Source organism: Bos mutus, chromosome 19, assembly GCF_027580195.1.
Source record: "Bos mutus isolate GX-2022 chromosome 19, NWIPB_WYAK_1.1, whole genome shotgun sequence".
NCBI classification, from domain to species: Eukaryota; Metazoa; Chordata; class Mammalia; order Artiodactyla; family Bovidae; genus Bos; species Bos mutus.
In genome coordinates, this window is record NC_091635.1 from 40,968,318 (window position 1) to 40,985,011 (window position 16,694).

General features: G+C 41.8%; 1 protein-coding gene across 1 annotated transcript in view; it reads right to left on the reverse strand.

Annotated features, from left to right (window-relative positions):
• EFCAB5 (EF-hand calcium binding domain 5) overlaps positions 1-12,047 on the reverse strand; it is a 90,756-nt gene extending 78,709 nt beyond the window's left edge. The window contains exon 1 of the mRNA XM_070357337.1: positions 11,867-12,047. Coding sequence (XP_070213438.1) covers positions 11,867-12,047 — 181 coding nt within the window. The remainder of the gene's footprint in view (positions 1-11,866) is intronic.
• Between the last annotated feature and the right edge of the window lie 4,647 nt (positions 12,048-16,694).

A 16,694-nucleotide genomic window follows, 5' to 3' on the forward strand; every position in this document is an offset into this window, starting at 1 on the left:
CCAGGGAAAGAAACGAGGAACTCACATGATACATTTAGACACAATATTTTCTATGCAAAGATAAGTATTTGAGTGTATCTAGGAGCTTCCTGGAAAAATAACATCATTTTAATTTTGATAAGTATATAACAAGGATGGGCTTCCCTGGTGGCTCAGTGGTAAAGAATATGCCTGCAGTGCAGAGCCACAGGAGACACAGGTTTGATCCCTGGGTTGGGAAGATCCCCTGGAGGAGGGCATGGCAACCCACTCCAGTATTCTTGCCCGGAGAATCCCATGGACAGAGGAGCGTGGAGGGCTACAGTCCACAGGGTCACGAAGAATCAGACAACTAAGCACAGCACAGCATACAACAAAGATAAAGACACTTATTTTGATGTGTTGAAATTGGAATAACAGTTCCTCTTCCCACTTATTACACACACACATACACATACACAAACACATACATATTTACAAAGGGAGATTTAGAATATTAAAATTAATAGTGACTGATGACTGAATAAATAAATACATTGTATTGCATTTGATATTGCAGCAAGCAACTGCAATATTTTCAATGTATATCATATACTGGGATGAACAGACTTACTCAAACAATACATTTCCCTCTATCATACATTATAAAGCAGTAACAAATTCAAAGTATGAGAATAGGAAAGACCATAAACTCTTGACATGTTTTCTAGAGAGGCAATAAATTAAAGAATGGAATACACATGTGACTTGCATGTACAGATTTGGCCATAAACTGATTAAAGTGAACATCTAATTAAATTTATAGGAAATTACCAAGATCACAATTCTGTTTAGCAAGTTTAAAATGAAAGAGTTTATTTATAAAGCTGGTCCATGTGAGTATGGTAAAAGCAAAGGGATTTATGGGGTAGTGGTGGTGGAAGGAGGGAGTGAGGAGGAAGCAAAATCAGGAAACTGGTGGTGGGGGGCAGGGAGGGAAGGACTTGCCAAGAAACTTTTTTAAAGTTAGGGACTGTGAAAGTTTACAATAAAGGCAAAATAAATGCTGAATAGTTTGATTCTTCATGCATATGTATTATAATATGAACTAATAAGAAATAGTAAATAATTCTTTTAATTGGTTTAAAACACAGAAAAATACTTTGAGAAGAGTAAGCATCTATAAGTTATAGCTAGCATCTATATAGAAAGTTATAGTTTAGAAAATGCTTTAATAATTATTATTATAGTTCAGCCTAGCACATATTAAACACTTGATAGTTGGAAACTAAGTTCGAAAGAATTTCAATTAACTAAAATATAAATTGTTAAATTTTAAATATTGTGAAAAATTTATGTAGTATAGGATTTCACTAAGTATCTAAAATTAGAAGAACAGTAGTAAAAGGGATGACTATCTTGCCTATTTAGTTGTTGCCTTTTGATCATATAAATTTTCAACCTGCATAATCATGTAGAATTTGGATTAAGGATTGGGCTAAAAGTCAAACAGAACAAATGTGTTGTCAAGTACAGAAGTAAAAAGAAGAAACAGAAAAACAACAGGCAGGTCGAATCACTAGATTTCTGTATTTATGGGTTGTCTGCTGTGTCAGTCCACTCTTAGGTAAATTTTCTCTTTAGTACAAGATTAATAAAGTTGCTTCAAAAGTGTCAATAGAAAGTAAAGGGAATATATTTTTTTCTTTAAACTTTTTATTTTGTATTGGGGTATAGCCAATTAACAACCTTGTGATAGTTTCAGGTGGGCAGTAATGAGACTCAGCCAAACATATACATGTATCCATTCTCCCCCAAACTGCCTTCCCATCCAGGCTGCCACATAACATTGAGTAGTGTTCCATGTGCTGGAAGTTCCATGTGCTGTACAGTAGGTCTGAAGGGAATATATTTCAAAGTGAAAGTCACTCAGTCGTGTCTGACTCTTTGCAACCCCATGGACATACAGTCTCCAGGACAGAATACTGGAGTGGGTAGCTGTTCCCTTTGCCAAGGTATCTTCCCAACCCAGGGATCGAACCCAGGTCTCCCACATTGACTATTTCCCAAATTGCATTTAAAATACCCCTGGGTGAACTTCCCTGGTGGTCCAGTGGTTAAGACTCGGTGTTTCCACTGCAGAGGGCTTGGGTTTTATCCTTGGTCAGGGAACTAAGATTCCACACGTCACACGCCATAGTAAAAAAAAAAAAAAATACATATATATACACACACACACACACACACATATATATGTATGTATATAAAAGACACTTGCTCCTTGGAAGAAAAGCTATGACAAATCTAGACAGCGTATTAAAAAGCAGAGACATTACTTTGCTGACAAAGGTCCATATAGTCAAAGCTATGATTTTTCCAGTAGTCATGTATGGATGTGAGAGTTGGACCATAAAGAAGGCAAAATGCTGAAGAATTGATGCTTTTGAATTGTGGGTTGGAGAAGACTCTTAAGAGTCCATCAGACTGCAAGGAGATCAAACCAGTCAATCCTAAAGGAAATCAACCCTGAATATTCATTAGAAGGACTGACTCTGAAACTGAAGCTCAAGTACTTTTGGCCACCTGATGCGAAGAGCTGACTCATTAGAAAAGACCCTGATGCTGGGAAAGATTGAAGGCAGGAGGAGAAGGGGACAACAGAAGATGAGATGGTTGGACAACATCACTGACTCAATGGATATGAGTTTGAGCCAGCTTTGGTAGATGGTAAAGGACAGAGAACCCTGGCGTGCTGCAGTCCATGGGGTTGCAAAGAGTCGGATACAGCTGAGCAACTGAACAATAACAAAAGTATGTGTGTATATATTCATTCCTGGTATTATATTTTTGAAAGGCAAAATCTTGAAGAATCCATCCCCAATGAAAACTTCACAATAGTTTTACATTCTAGTGTGTAGGAGAAAAGGTAGTTCTCTACCTTGGGATTTTTTGTTTGCTGCTGCTCCTATCACATTGCTGTGGGTCCCTAATGCCGAACTGTCTGATATACTCTGTGAAGACTGAAAGGAGAAAAGAAACACCAGTTAAAAAATAAATTGCTTTTCATCAAAGTTGCATCAGCTCTCCCAATGAAAGAATGCAGATAAATTCCTTGTAAAAGTTACCAAATATTCCTCCTTGATTTTCCTAGGATTTAATGCTCTGTATTAGAAGCAAAGCAGTAATCACAGTCTATTGGCTTCATTCATTGGTTCACCACGTCATCATATCTTCCTACGGCTAACAAAGAAACATGCTAAGATTATTATTCCAGATGTACATTAATCCTTGAATTATACAAGGATTAATTAGAAATTATGTTTCTAAAAACATAATTTGAGACCACAATGGAGTGAAATCGAACCTCTGAACCTTTGAAAATGCGGCTGTTTTCTTTGACTATTAGAATCACTTTCTAAGTTTGTGGTGGAGAGAAAAACATTTTCATCTTCATTAAGGAAAGTAAACTTTAGCTTTATGAATAAATGGTGGTAAAATAGCTTTTTGTACTCATGCTGATACACTTTTTTAGAAGTTAATTTAGAATATTTATTTATGCTGGTCTTAGTCAAAGCGTGTGAAATCTTTACTGTGTCATGTGCAATCTTTCTTTATGGGCACATGGACTCTGCAGTTGTGGCACATGGGCTCGGTAGTTGCAGCACGTGGGTGCTCTAGTTATGGCGCTCCGGCTTGGTTGCTCCAAGGCACATAGGATCTTAGATTTCCAAACAGGGATCAAACCCGAGTCCCCTGCATTGCAATGCAGATTCTTAACCACTGGACCACCAGGGAACTCCCTGATATACTTTTAAAAGGTATAGAATATTTTAAGACTCACATTAGTCAACTTCATGGTGAATCCATATAACTATTTTCACTTGCCTCCCCTTTTCTCTAAAATATTTTTCCTCATAGAAGCCTTCTATTTATTTAAACACAAACTTACTTAAATGATTAACTTGGAAATTACATTTTCAGAATGATAGTGAAGTTCCCCTAATAACTGGTGATTCTCATATGCAGGATAACAGTGCTAATTTTAGAAAGCGAACTTTATCTATAAAGTTATAATCAGTTCAGTTCAGTCACTCAGTCATGTCCAGCTCTTTGCAACCTCATGGACTGCAGCACGCCAGGCCTTCCTGTCCATCACCAACTCCCAGAGTTTACCCAAACTCATTTTCATTGAGTCGGTGATGGCATCCAACCATCTCATCCTCTGTCATCCCCTTTTCCTCCCGCCTTCAATCTTTCCCCGCATCATGGTCTTTTCAAATGAGTCAGCTCTTCACATCAGGTGGCCAAAGTATTGGAGTTTCAGCTTCAACATGAATCCTTCCAATGAACACTCACGACTGATCTCTTTTAGGATGGACTGGTTGGATCTCCTTGCAGTCTAAGAGACCTCTCAAGAGTCTTCTCCAACATCACAGTTCAAAAGCATCAATTCTTTGGCGCTCAGCTTTCTTTATAGGCCAACTCTCACATCCATACATGACTACTGGAAAAACCATAGCCTTGACTAGATGGACCTTTGTTGGCAAAGTAATGTCTCTGCTTTTAGTATGCTGTCTAGGTTGGTCATAGCTTTTCTTCTAAGGAGCAAGCATCTTTTAATTTCATGGCTGCAGTCACCACCTGCAGTGATTTTGGAGTCCAAAAAGATAAAGTCTCTTTCTGTTTCTACTGTTTCCCCATCTATTTGCCATGAAGTCATGGGACCGGATGCCATGATCTTAATGTTCTGAATGTTGAGCTTTAAGCCAACTTTTTGACTCTCCACTTTCACTTTCATCAAGAGGCTCTTTAGTTCTTCACTTTCTGACATAAAGGTGGTGTCATCTGCATATCTGAGGTTATTGATATTTCTCCCGGCAATCTTGATTCCAGCTTGTGCTTCTTCCAGCCTTGGGTTTCTCATGATGTACTCTGTATATAAGGTAAATAAGCAGGGTGACAATATACAGCCTTGACGAACTCCTTTTCCTATTTGGAACCAGTCTGTTGTTCCATGTCCAGTTCTAACTGTTGCTTCCTGACCTGCATACAGATTTCTCAAGAGGCAGGTCAGGTGGTCTGGTATGCCCATCTCTTGAAGAATTTTCCACAGTTTGTTGTGATCCACAGAGTCAAAGGCTTTGGCATAGTCAATAAAGCAGAAATAGATGCTTTTCTGGAACTCTCTTGCTTTTTCAATGATCCAGCGGATGTTGGCAATTTGATCTCTGGTTCCTCTGCCTTTTCTAAAACCAGTTTGAACATTAGGAAGTTCATGGTTCATGTATTGTTGAAGCCTGGCTTGGAGAATTTTGAGCATTACTTTACTAGTGTGTGAGATGAGTGCAATTGTGTGGTAGTTTGAGCATTCTTTGGCATTGCCTTTCTTTGGATTGGAATGAAAACTGACCTTTTCCAGCCCTGTGGCCACTGCTGAGTTTTCCATATTTGCTGGCATATTGAGTGCAGCACTTTCAGAGCGTCATCCTTCAGGATTTGAAATAACTCAACTGGAATTCCATCGCCTCCAATAGCTTTGTTAGTAGTGATGCTTCCTAAGGCCCACTTGACTTCGTATTCCAAGATGTCTGGCTCTAGGTGAGTGATCACACCATTGTGATTATCTGGGTTGTGAAGATCTTTTTTGTACAGTTCTTCTGTGTATTCTTGCCATCTCTTCTTAATATCTTCGGCTTCTGTTAGGTCCATACCATTTCTATAAAGTCATAATAGCTCTTCACAAATAATTTACCTCTCTGTGGAAGTTTCCTGAAACTGACTCAGATGAGTCAGCTTAATGATCAACATGTGTTTGTTTTTTCCCATTTGCCATTTCATCTTTTTGAATCAGTCCAGTTCAGTCACTCAGTTGTGTCCGACTATTTGCGACCCCATGAATCACAGCATGCCAGGCCTCCTGTCCATCACCAACTCCCAGAGTTCACTCAAACTCACGTCCATCGAGTCGGTGATGCCATCCAGCCATCTCATCCTCTGTCGTCCACTATTTCGTCCTGCCCCCAATCCCTCCCAGCATCAGTCTTTTCCAATGAGTCAACTCTTTGCATGAGGTGGCCAAAGTACTGGAGTTTCAAGTTTGGCATCATTCCTTCTAAAGAACACCCAGGGCTGATCTCCTTTAGAATGGACTGGTTGGTTGGATCTCCTTGCAGTCCAAGGGACTCTCAAGAGTCTTCTCCAACACCACAGTTCAAAAGCATCAATTATTTGGCGCTCAGGTTTCTTCACAGTCCAACTCTCACATCCATACATGACCACTGGAAAAACCATAGCCTTGACTAGACAGACCTTTGTTGGCAAAGTAATGTCTCAGCTTTTCAATATGCTATCTAGGTTGGTCATAACTTTTCTTCCAAGGAGTAAGCATCTTTTAATTTCATGGCTGCAGTCACCATCTGCAGTGATTTTGGAGCCCAGAAAAATAAAGTCTGACACTGTTTCCACTGTTTTCCCATCTATTTCCCATGAAGTGATGGGACCGCATGCCATGATCTTTGTTTTCTGAATGTTGAGCTTTAAGCCAACTTTTTGACTCTCCACTTTCACTTTCATCAAGAGGCTTTTGAGTTCCTCTTCACTTTCTGCCATAAGGGTGGTGTCATCTGCATATCTGAGGTTATTGATATTTCTCCTGGCAATCTTGATTCCAGCTTGTGCTTCTTCCAGCCCAGGGTTTCTCATGATGTACTTTGCATATAAGTTAAATAAGCAGGGTGACAATATATGGCCTTGACGTACTCCTTTTCCTATTTGGAACCAGTCTGTTGTTTCATGTCCAGTTCTAACTGTTGCTTCCTGACCTGCATATAGGTTTATCAAGAGGCATGTCAGGTGGTCTGGTATTTCCATCTCTTGAAGAATTTTCCACGTTTATTGTGATCCACACAGTCAAAGGGTTTGGCATAGTCAATAAAGCAGAAATAGATGTTTTTCTGGAACTCTCTTGCTTTTTCGATGATCCAGCAGATGTTGGCAATTTGATCTCTGGTTCCTCTGCCTTTTCTAAAACCAGCTTGAACATCTGGAAGTTCACGGGTCACATACTGCTGAAGCCTGGCTTGGAGAATGTTGAGCATTACTTTACTAGCGTGTGAGATGAGTGCAATTGTGAGGTAGTTTGAGCATTCTTTGGCATTACCTTTCTTTGGGATTGGAATGAAAACTGACCTTTTCCAGTCCTGTGGCCACTGCTGAGTTTTCCAAATTTGCTGGCATATTGAGTGCAGCACTTTCACAGCATCATCTTTCAGGATTTGGAATAGCTCAACTGGAATTCCATCACCTCCTCTAGCTTTGTTCGTAGTGATGCTTTCTAAGGCCCACTTGACTTCACATTCCAGGATGTCGGGCTCTAGGTGAGTGATCACACCATCGTGATTATCTTGGTCATGAAGATCTTTTTTGTACAGTTCTTCTGTGTATTCTTGCCACCTCTTCTTAATATCTTCTGCTTCTGTTAGGTCCATACCATTTCTGTCCATATCGAGCCCATCTTTGCATGAAATGTTCCCTTGGTATCTCTAATTTTCTTGAAGAGATCCCTAGTCTTTCCCATTTTGTTGTTTTCCTCTATTTCTTTGCCTTGATCGCTGAGGAAGGCTTTCTTATCTCTTCTTGCTATTCTTTGGAATTCTGCATTCAGATGCTTATATCTTTCCTTTTCTCCTTTGCTTTTTGCTTCTCTTCTTTTCACAGCTATTTATAAGGCCTCCCCAGACAGCCATTTTGCTTTTTGCATTTCTTTTCCATGGGGATGGTCTTGATTCCTGTCTCCTGTACAATGTCACGAACCTCCATCCATAGTTTATCAGGCACTCTATCTATCAGATCTAGTCCCTTAAATCTATTTCTCACCTCCACTGTATCCACATTTTTTTTTTCTAGGAAAATTAATTTCTCCAGTTACTCTCCAGCATTAACATCTGATTATTCATGAAAACTCTACCTGAATAAGCTCTTCTGCTTCACTTCCTTCCTGGTTCCTTTCTTTGTCTTCTTTTCCATTTTCCTGAAATGGACATAGTTTTAGTAAATGGTATTCAATAGGGGCTGGAAATAAAACTAATGTTTTATACTCTAGCATAGCAAGCTTTCAGAGAAGGCAATGGCAACCCACTCCAGTACTCTTGCCTGGAAAATCCCATGGATGGATAAGCATGGTAGGCTGCAGTCCATGGGGTCGCAAAGAGTCGGAGATGACTGAGCATCTTCACTTTCACTTTCCTGCATTGGAGAAGGAAATGGCAACTCACTCCAGTGTTCTTGCTTGGAGAATCCCAGGGATGCGGAAGCCTCGTGGGCTGCTGTCTATGGGTCATACAGAGTCGGCCACGACTGAAGCGCCTTAGCTTAGCAGAGCAAGCTTTTTTATGTAAAAAATTCCCATGAGTAAACATCATACCAAATAAAATCACATAGAGTAGCTGTATTAAAAAATTCAAACGGTAACAGACCTGTTATATACCAAGAATACCAAGCAACTGGAAGCAGGCCACTGTGACTCAACTATTAGTTGACCCCATTTTTGTCAAAACTTAATGGAGAACACATCAATTAAAAAGAGAAATAATTCAATGACAGTATACGACATTGCATCTCAATTTTCCAAATTGAATCTCAAATCCTCTCATGGTTAAATGGTTAGAAACTATGCAGACCAGATACCTGAGCAGGTTTAGGTTCCTCTTGAGGTGCTGACTCACTCATCTGGACCACAAAAAGGTATCACCAAGTGGTAAGAAAAAGTATTACCAGACTAGTATTAATTTCAAAAACAGGGAAAGAAAATATTAACAAACAACCAAAAATGCTCTGAAAGGTCAAAATCTGCCCCTACCCCCACCTCATCCCACCATTCTATTGAATGGTTATAAGTTCTCAACCGGTAAACTTCTCAAACTGTGTTACTGTTATTACTGTTATTACTGTTGTTACTGACCAAAGCTAGATTAGTACTAGGCCAGTGTTAAGGGAAACAGGAGACTACCACAGTAGTCATCACCACTAGTGTGAAAAAGAACAAACAAACCAGCAACAATAATGCAATTGAATTTTTAAAACATTATCACCATCCTCATTAATTTTTGAAATTACAAAGTGAAATGAAGTGAAACTCTTTTGGCTACCTAATTTGTGTGAAAAAGACAGACATTAGAATAATAACGTTGCTAAAAAGTATTTTTGGAGGGGGGAGTTCTGAGAGGAATATGATTTATCTGGCTTATTTATTCATACTAAGCAATAAAAATGGATAATTGCCACCTCCCCTTCTTCATTGCAAATGACTAGATTCAGTCACAGATGATCAAAATCACTGTTGTACCAAAAATCATTTAAGAGTTTGTGTAGCTAGGTGCTACATAAAAAGTAAATTTTATACACATGGCTTCTGCCTCTAGGAAAGTTACAATCCACGGACTTTTTAATGTGAAATGATTTATTTATAATGTACTAGGGGCTGCTGATGGAGAAGGCAATGGCACCCCACTCCAGTACTCTTGCCTGGAAGATCCCATGGACAGAGGAGCCTGGTAGGCTGCAGTCCATGGGGTCGAAGAGTCGGACACGACTGAAGTGACTTAGCAGCAGTGTGCTATGGGATTTTCCAGGCAAGAGTACTGGAGTGGGGTGCCATCACCTTCTCTGGTGCTAGGGGCTACTCAGACAGTAAAGCGTCTGTTTACAATGAGGGAGACCCGGGTCCGATCCCTGGGTCGGGAAGATCCCCTGGAGAAGGAAATGGCAACCCCCTCCAATACTATTGCCTAGAAAATCCCATGGACAGAAAAGCCTGATAGACTATAGTCTATGGGGTCGAAAAGAGTCGGACACAACTGAGCGACTTCACTTTCACTTTCAGGGGCTACTCAGGTGGTGCTGCTGCTGCTGCTAAGTCGCTTCAGTCATGTTCGACTCTGTGCGACCCCATAGATGGCAGCCCACCAGGGTCCCCCATCCCTGGGATTCTCCAGGCAAGAGCACTGGAGTGGGTTGCTAGTGGTAAAGAACTAATCTGCCAATGCAGGAGACATAAGAGATGCAGGTTCAATCCCTGGGTTGGGAAGATCCTCTGGAGGAGGGCATGGCAACCCACTCCAATATTATTGCCTGGAGAGTCCCATGGAAAGAGGAGCCAGAGGGCTACAGTCCATAGGGTTGCAAAGAGTCAGACATGACTGAAGTGACTTAGCACACATGTATAATGTGCTAGAGTATTCACTTTCTTTTTAGCAACATATGTTCTGCTCAGATAAACCCATTGTACTGCCTTTGGAGACAACAGTGTCAAACACTTAAAAATAGCTGCCTCAAAGTCTTTTTGAAGCAATTCATAAATAATGAATAAGATAAAATCGATTGCTTTGCTAGGTCCCAGTAGTGCATTCTCATAGGCTGCTTTGTTTACAGTGTCTATCTCCTGCTAGAAAACTTCTTCCCGTTTCTTTTCAAATTGGTTTTGCTTAGATGCACCCAGATAAATTCAACTCAATAAACTTTTACTTGGAACCTTCTATATGCAGACAGACATTGGGCTTAAAAAGATGGATAAAGGACTTACCTGGTGGTCCAGTGGCTAAGACTCTGGTGCTCCCAATGCAGGGAACCTGGATCGACCCCTGATCAGGGAACTAGATTCCAGATGCCACAACTAAAGATTCCACATGTCACAACTAAGACCAGGCCTAGCCAAATAAATACATAAATATTTTTTTAAAAAGATGGGTAAGATCTGCTTTTGAAGGATTCCTAGTTCAGTGAGAGAAAATGGGATAAACTGATGCAATCCCATCTGTAAGGACAAAAGCAGAGGCATATACAAAATGTTAAGGAACACAGAGGCGATTAATTTACCCAGAGAAGCTTTCACAGAAAAACAGATTTCCAAGCTGGATTGTAAGTGACTAATAAAACATTTTGTCTGTGTAAAGGAGTGGGGAAAGACTATCTGAGGCAGAAGGAACATTACATGCTAGGGAATGAAAGTTCGATAAGTATTTGAAGCTTTCACAGCAGAGCATAGTTATAGTCTAGAAAGGGGCAGAAGATGAGGCAAAAAACATAATTTTTCAACTGTAAAGAGTTATTCACAGTAAATCAAGGAATTTGGATTTTATTTTGTGTTTTTTAAGCATAGGACAAAATGTGATGAAATTGATGTTTTAAAAGAGTTGACCCTGCCATAAAAAAACACCGGGAAGAGAGAATATATATATATATATATAAGCTGTCCTAGGTCTTAGTTGTGGAACCTGGCACCTTCCATCTTTGTTGCTACACGCGAACTCTTAGTTTCGGCATGTGGGATCTAGATCCCTGACTAGGGATCAAACTGGGGCCGCTTGCTTTAGGAGTGCAGAGTCTCAGCCACTCACCAGGGAGTCCCAAGATGACATTTAATTAGATGTCAATTAATAAGATGACTAAGTCTTCATCTATCAATAAAATGGATTAAACTCTCCATCAAAATGCATAGAGTGGCTGGATAGATGAAAAAAATCCAAGACCCACACATACGCTGCCTACAAGAGACTCATATCACCTTTAAGGATGTGTGTGTGTGCTCGGTCATGTCTGACTCTTTGCAACTTCATGGACTGCAGCCCACCAGTCTCCTCTGTTCATGGAATTTTCCTAGGCAAGAATACTTCAGGGGGTGGCCATTTCCTACTCCAGGGGATATTCCCAACCCAGGGATCAAACTCGCCTTTCCTGCATCTCCTGCATCACCAGGCAGATTCCTTACCACTGAAGCACCTGGGAAACCCAGCTTTAAGGACAGACATGGGCTCAAAGAGAAGGGATGAGAAAAGATATTTCACCCAACTGAAAACCAAAACAGAGCAGAGATGGCTATACTTTGCATTGTTATCATTAACCAGTCTTTTACTATTAAATGGCCAATTGAGATAAAGAGTTCTGAGACTATTCTTCCACCATTGATTAAGATGAGGGTGGCAGGTGTTGGGGGTAATATTCTGAACTTTCTCGGAAGACTTGGTAACCTTGCCAGCTCCAGCTGCCTTCTTGTCTGCTACTCTGGTGACAGCCACAGCAACTGTCTGTCTCATGTCACGAACAGCAACATGACCCAGAAGAGGATAGTCAGAGAAGCTCTCAATACACGTGGGTTTTGCAAGGAACTATATCAGTGACAGCAGCATCACCAGATTTCCAGAATTTGGGGCCACTTGCCAGATTTTTCTCAGAATGATGATCAATTACCTCTTTCAGCTCAGCAAACCTGCAAGAATGTGACTGACAGTCCAGCACAGGGGCATATCCAGCATTGATTTGGCCTGGCTGGTCTGAGATAATCACTTGAGCTGTGAAGCCAGCTGCTTCCATCCATGGGTCCTTTTTGCTGTCACCAGTCACATGACCACAACAAACATCTTTGACAGGCAAGTTCTTTTTTTTTGAGGAGGAGGAAGAAATATTTATTCATCAACCCCTTACTAACCAGGGCCCACACTGATGGCAACAGAAACACTGTGGGGCTCCAGAGCACAGAGTTCAGGACACGCCCTGCTCTTACACAGAGCCATGGAGGCCCCAGGCCACGCTGTGAATGGAGCCTGCAATGTGCTTCTGCTCAAATGCTTGTCATGTGACCTTTAGCCTAGTCTCTTGACCCTTCTCACCTCATTTGATAATTCCCACCTTGGAGACTTAGTATACAGAATCAAGGCAGTGATAAAGTGTCTAGCACTGTGCATAGTAAACATTCCGTAAATGTTAGTTACTACATAATTGTGATCATTCCTTAGCGTGTCTAGAATTTAACAGAGACAGCCATGGCCTTGGATGGAAAAGACAGCACAATTGCACTCAGGGCTGAAGGGGTCTTCCTTGCTCCAGGCGGACTGTAGGCTGTCCAGGCTTCCGGGTTCCTGGCTGTGCGCCCCAGGCAGGCAGCTCTGGGCCCGCGCTGTAAACCACTCTGAGAGCCTTTTGTGATAATGGACTGCCTCCTCATGCAGCTGATGGGAGATTCGGCAAAATGCCCCTGACAGCACACTCCTCTGCTGAGCTCACTTTGTAAAGGACTGCAGAAGTCATTTGACTCAAGCACCTAGAAAATGTTAAGCCTTCCCTTTGCACGCACATGTAAGTGTGCACATGCACACATGCGCACACACAAGCACTTCCTGGTGTTAACAGAGTCTTGTGGTACAAGGACTAGAGATGTCTTTCATGTTCGCCAAGCAGAGGAGGAGACTGGGATCTCAGGGGGACCCAGCAAAGCAGGGAGGTGAGGATTCAGGGTACCTCCAGGGACCATGCTCTCTGGACAGCTTCTCTGTGTGCCACCATGAACACACCTTCACTCCCCTCTGGGCCCTGGACCTGGTGTTGTCTTCATACTCCTCTCTTCCAGTTATTTCTTCTCAGAGGCCAGAGAGAGTCTGATCAACCTGCCTAATCAATACTAAGCGGCAGGGACTCTCCTGGTGATCCGGTGGTTAAGAATCTGCCCGTCAATGCAGTGGACCAGGGTTTGATCCCTGGTTGGGAACATCCCACATGCCACAGGGCAACTGAGCCCCCATGTGCCCCAACTACTGATGCCTGTGTGCCCTAGAGCCCCAGCTTCACAGCAGGAATAGCCACAGCAATCAGAAGCCCATGCACCTCAATTAGGGTCTAGCACCCGATCGCCACAACTAGAGAAAACCATAGCATAGCAATGAAGACCCAGAACGGGCAAAAATAAAATAAATAAGTGAAATTAAAAAAAAAAAAAACAACCACTAAATACATTGAGGGGAACGATGCTCTTGACATTAGCCCCCCAGTTGCCCTCCCAAGAGACAACAATTGTAATCAATTTCTGTCCTTCCAGAAATATTCTATCTATCCTCTCTGCCCTGCCTTTTAACACAATGATAGCATGCAATACATTGTTCTGTATTTTTCTTTTTACTTAATAATGTGTCTTAGAGAATATCCTGTAGCAGCACATGTATACAAATCTCATTCATTCTTTTTTATGGCTGCCTAGTACTTCACTTGGAGAAGGCAATGGCACCCCACTCCAGTACTCCTGCCTGGAAAATCCCGTGGATGGAGGAGCCTGGTAGGCTGCAGTCCATGGGGTCGCTGAGGGTCGGGCACGACTTGAGCGACTTCACTTTCACTTTTCACTTTCATGCATTGGAGAAGGAAATGGCAAATCACTCCGGTGTTCTTGCCTGGAGAATCCCAGGGACGGGGGAGCCTGGTGGGCTGCCGTTTATGGGGTCACACAGAGTCGGACATGACTGCAGTGACTTAGCAGCAGCAGCAGTACTTCACTGCAAATGAACAAAAACCCAATTCTTTATCTGACATCTTTGGAGCCAAATGTGTTTCTAGTTTTTTAGAATTTAGAAAGTGATATTATCTAAGTATAGCCCTGGGTCAGCATTCTGTAGTCAAATATATTAATATATCTGCAGGAAAATATGAATGTTCATACTATTAAGTGGGATAAAGACTTTAAATTTCATGTCAGTTCAGATCTGGTTTTGCTACTAAAAAATGACATATAGAGAATTGTGAAAGTGAGAAAGTGAAGTCGCTCAGTTGTGCCCGACTCTTTGCGACCCCATGGATAGTAGCCTGCACCAAGCTCCTCCGTCCGTGGGATTTTCAGGGCAAGAGTACTGGAGTGGGTTGCCATCTCCTTCTCCAGGGAGGCAAGTTCTTGATAGGGAAACTCATATTGACCCCAAGGAGGGCTTTACTCAAAACCTCATGGTGCATTTCAACAGATTTCACTTCACTTGTAATGCTGGAGCAAAGGTGACCACCATACCAGGCTTGAGAACACCAGTCTCCACTCGACCCACAGAGGCGGTACCAACATCACCGATTTTGTAGACATCCTTCCTGGAGGCTCAAATTTCTCCAAGCCAGGCTTCAACAGTACATGAACCGTGAACTTCCAGATGTTCAAGCTGGATTTAGAAAAGGCAGAGGAACCAGAGATCAAATTGCCAACATCTGCTGGATCATCAAAAAAGCAAGAGAGTTCCAGAAAAACATCTATTTCTGCTTTATTGACAATGCCAAAGCCTTTGATTCTGTGGATCACAACAAACTGTGGAAAATTGTTCAAGAGATGGGAATACCAGATCACTTGACCTGCCTCTTGAGAAATCTGTATGCAGGTCAGGAAGCATAGAACAGTTAGAACTGGACATGGAACAATAGACTGGTTCCAAAGAGGAAAAAGGAGTACGTCAAGGCTATATATTGTCACCCTGCTTATTTAACTTATATGCAGAATATATCATGAGAAACCCAGAGCTGGAATCAAGATTTCCGGGAGAAATATCAATAACCTCAGATATGCAGATGATACCACCCTATGCCAGAAAGTGAAAAAGAACTAAAGAGCCTCTTGATGAAAGTGAAAGGGGAGAGTGAAAAAGTTGGCTTAAAAGTCAACATTCAGAATACTAAGATCATGGCATCTGGTCCCATGAAAAATAGATGGGGAAACAGTGGAAACAGAGAGAGACTTTATCTTTCTGGGCTCCAAAATCACTGCAGATGGTGACTGCAGCCATTAAATTAAAAGATGCTTACTCCTTGGAAGAAAAGCTATGACCAACCTAGACAGCATACTAAAAAGCAGAGACATTAATTTGCCAACAACAGTGCCTATAGTCAAAGCTATAGTTTTTCCAGTAGTCATGTATGGATGTGAGAGTTGGACTGTAAAGAAAGCTGAATGCCAAAGAACTGATGCTTTTGAACTGTGGTGTTGGTGAAGACTCTTGAGAGTCCCTTGGACTGCAAGGAGATCCAACCAGTCCATCCTAAAGGAGATCAGTCCTGGGTATTCATTGGAAGGACTGATGCTGAAGCTGAAACTCCACTACTTTGGCCACCTGATGCGAAAAGCTAACTCATTTGAAAAGACCCTGATTCTGGGAAAGATTGAAGGCAGGAGGAGAAGGGGACAATAGAGGATGAGATGGTTGGATAGCATCACCGACTCAGTGGACATGAATTTGAGTAAACTCTGGGAGTTGGTGAGGGACAGGGAAGCTTGGTGTGCTGTAGTCCATGCGGTCGCAAAGAATCGGACACAATGAGCAACTGAACTGAAATGAACTTCCTGGAGGGATGGATGCAAGGGCTTGTCAGTTGGATAACTGGTGGCCAGGATGTAATTCAGAGCTTCAAGCAGCATGGTTCCACTGGCATTGCCGTCTTTATGAGTGACTTTCCATCCCTTGAAACAAGGCAGGTTAGAACTTGGCTGTAGCATGTTGCCACCATTCCATCTAGAAATTGGCACCAATGCTACTATGTCAGGGTTGGATTCAACTTTCTTAATGTAGGTGTTGACTTCCTTAAGCCCTTCATAGATTTTCTGGCTGTAGAGTGGCTCAGTGGAATCCATTCTGTTAATGCTAACCGTTAGTTGCTAGTTAGCTTACTCTTTGATCACCCCTTCTTGGAGACACCTGTTTCAAATTCACCAACACCAGTGACAACAATCAGAACAGCATAGCCAGCCTGATATATGCCTGTAATCGTGTTTTTGGTAAAGTCTCTGTGTCCTTGGACATCAATTATGGTCATATAGTACTTGCTGGTCTTGGATTTCTTTACAGGGAGATACCAATGGTGACACCACACTCATGCTCATCTTTCAGTTTGTCCAAGAGCCAGGTATACTTGAAGGAGCCCTTTCCCATTTTAGCTGCCTCCTCAAAGGA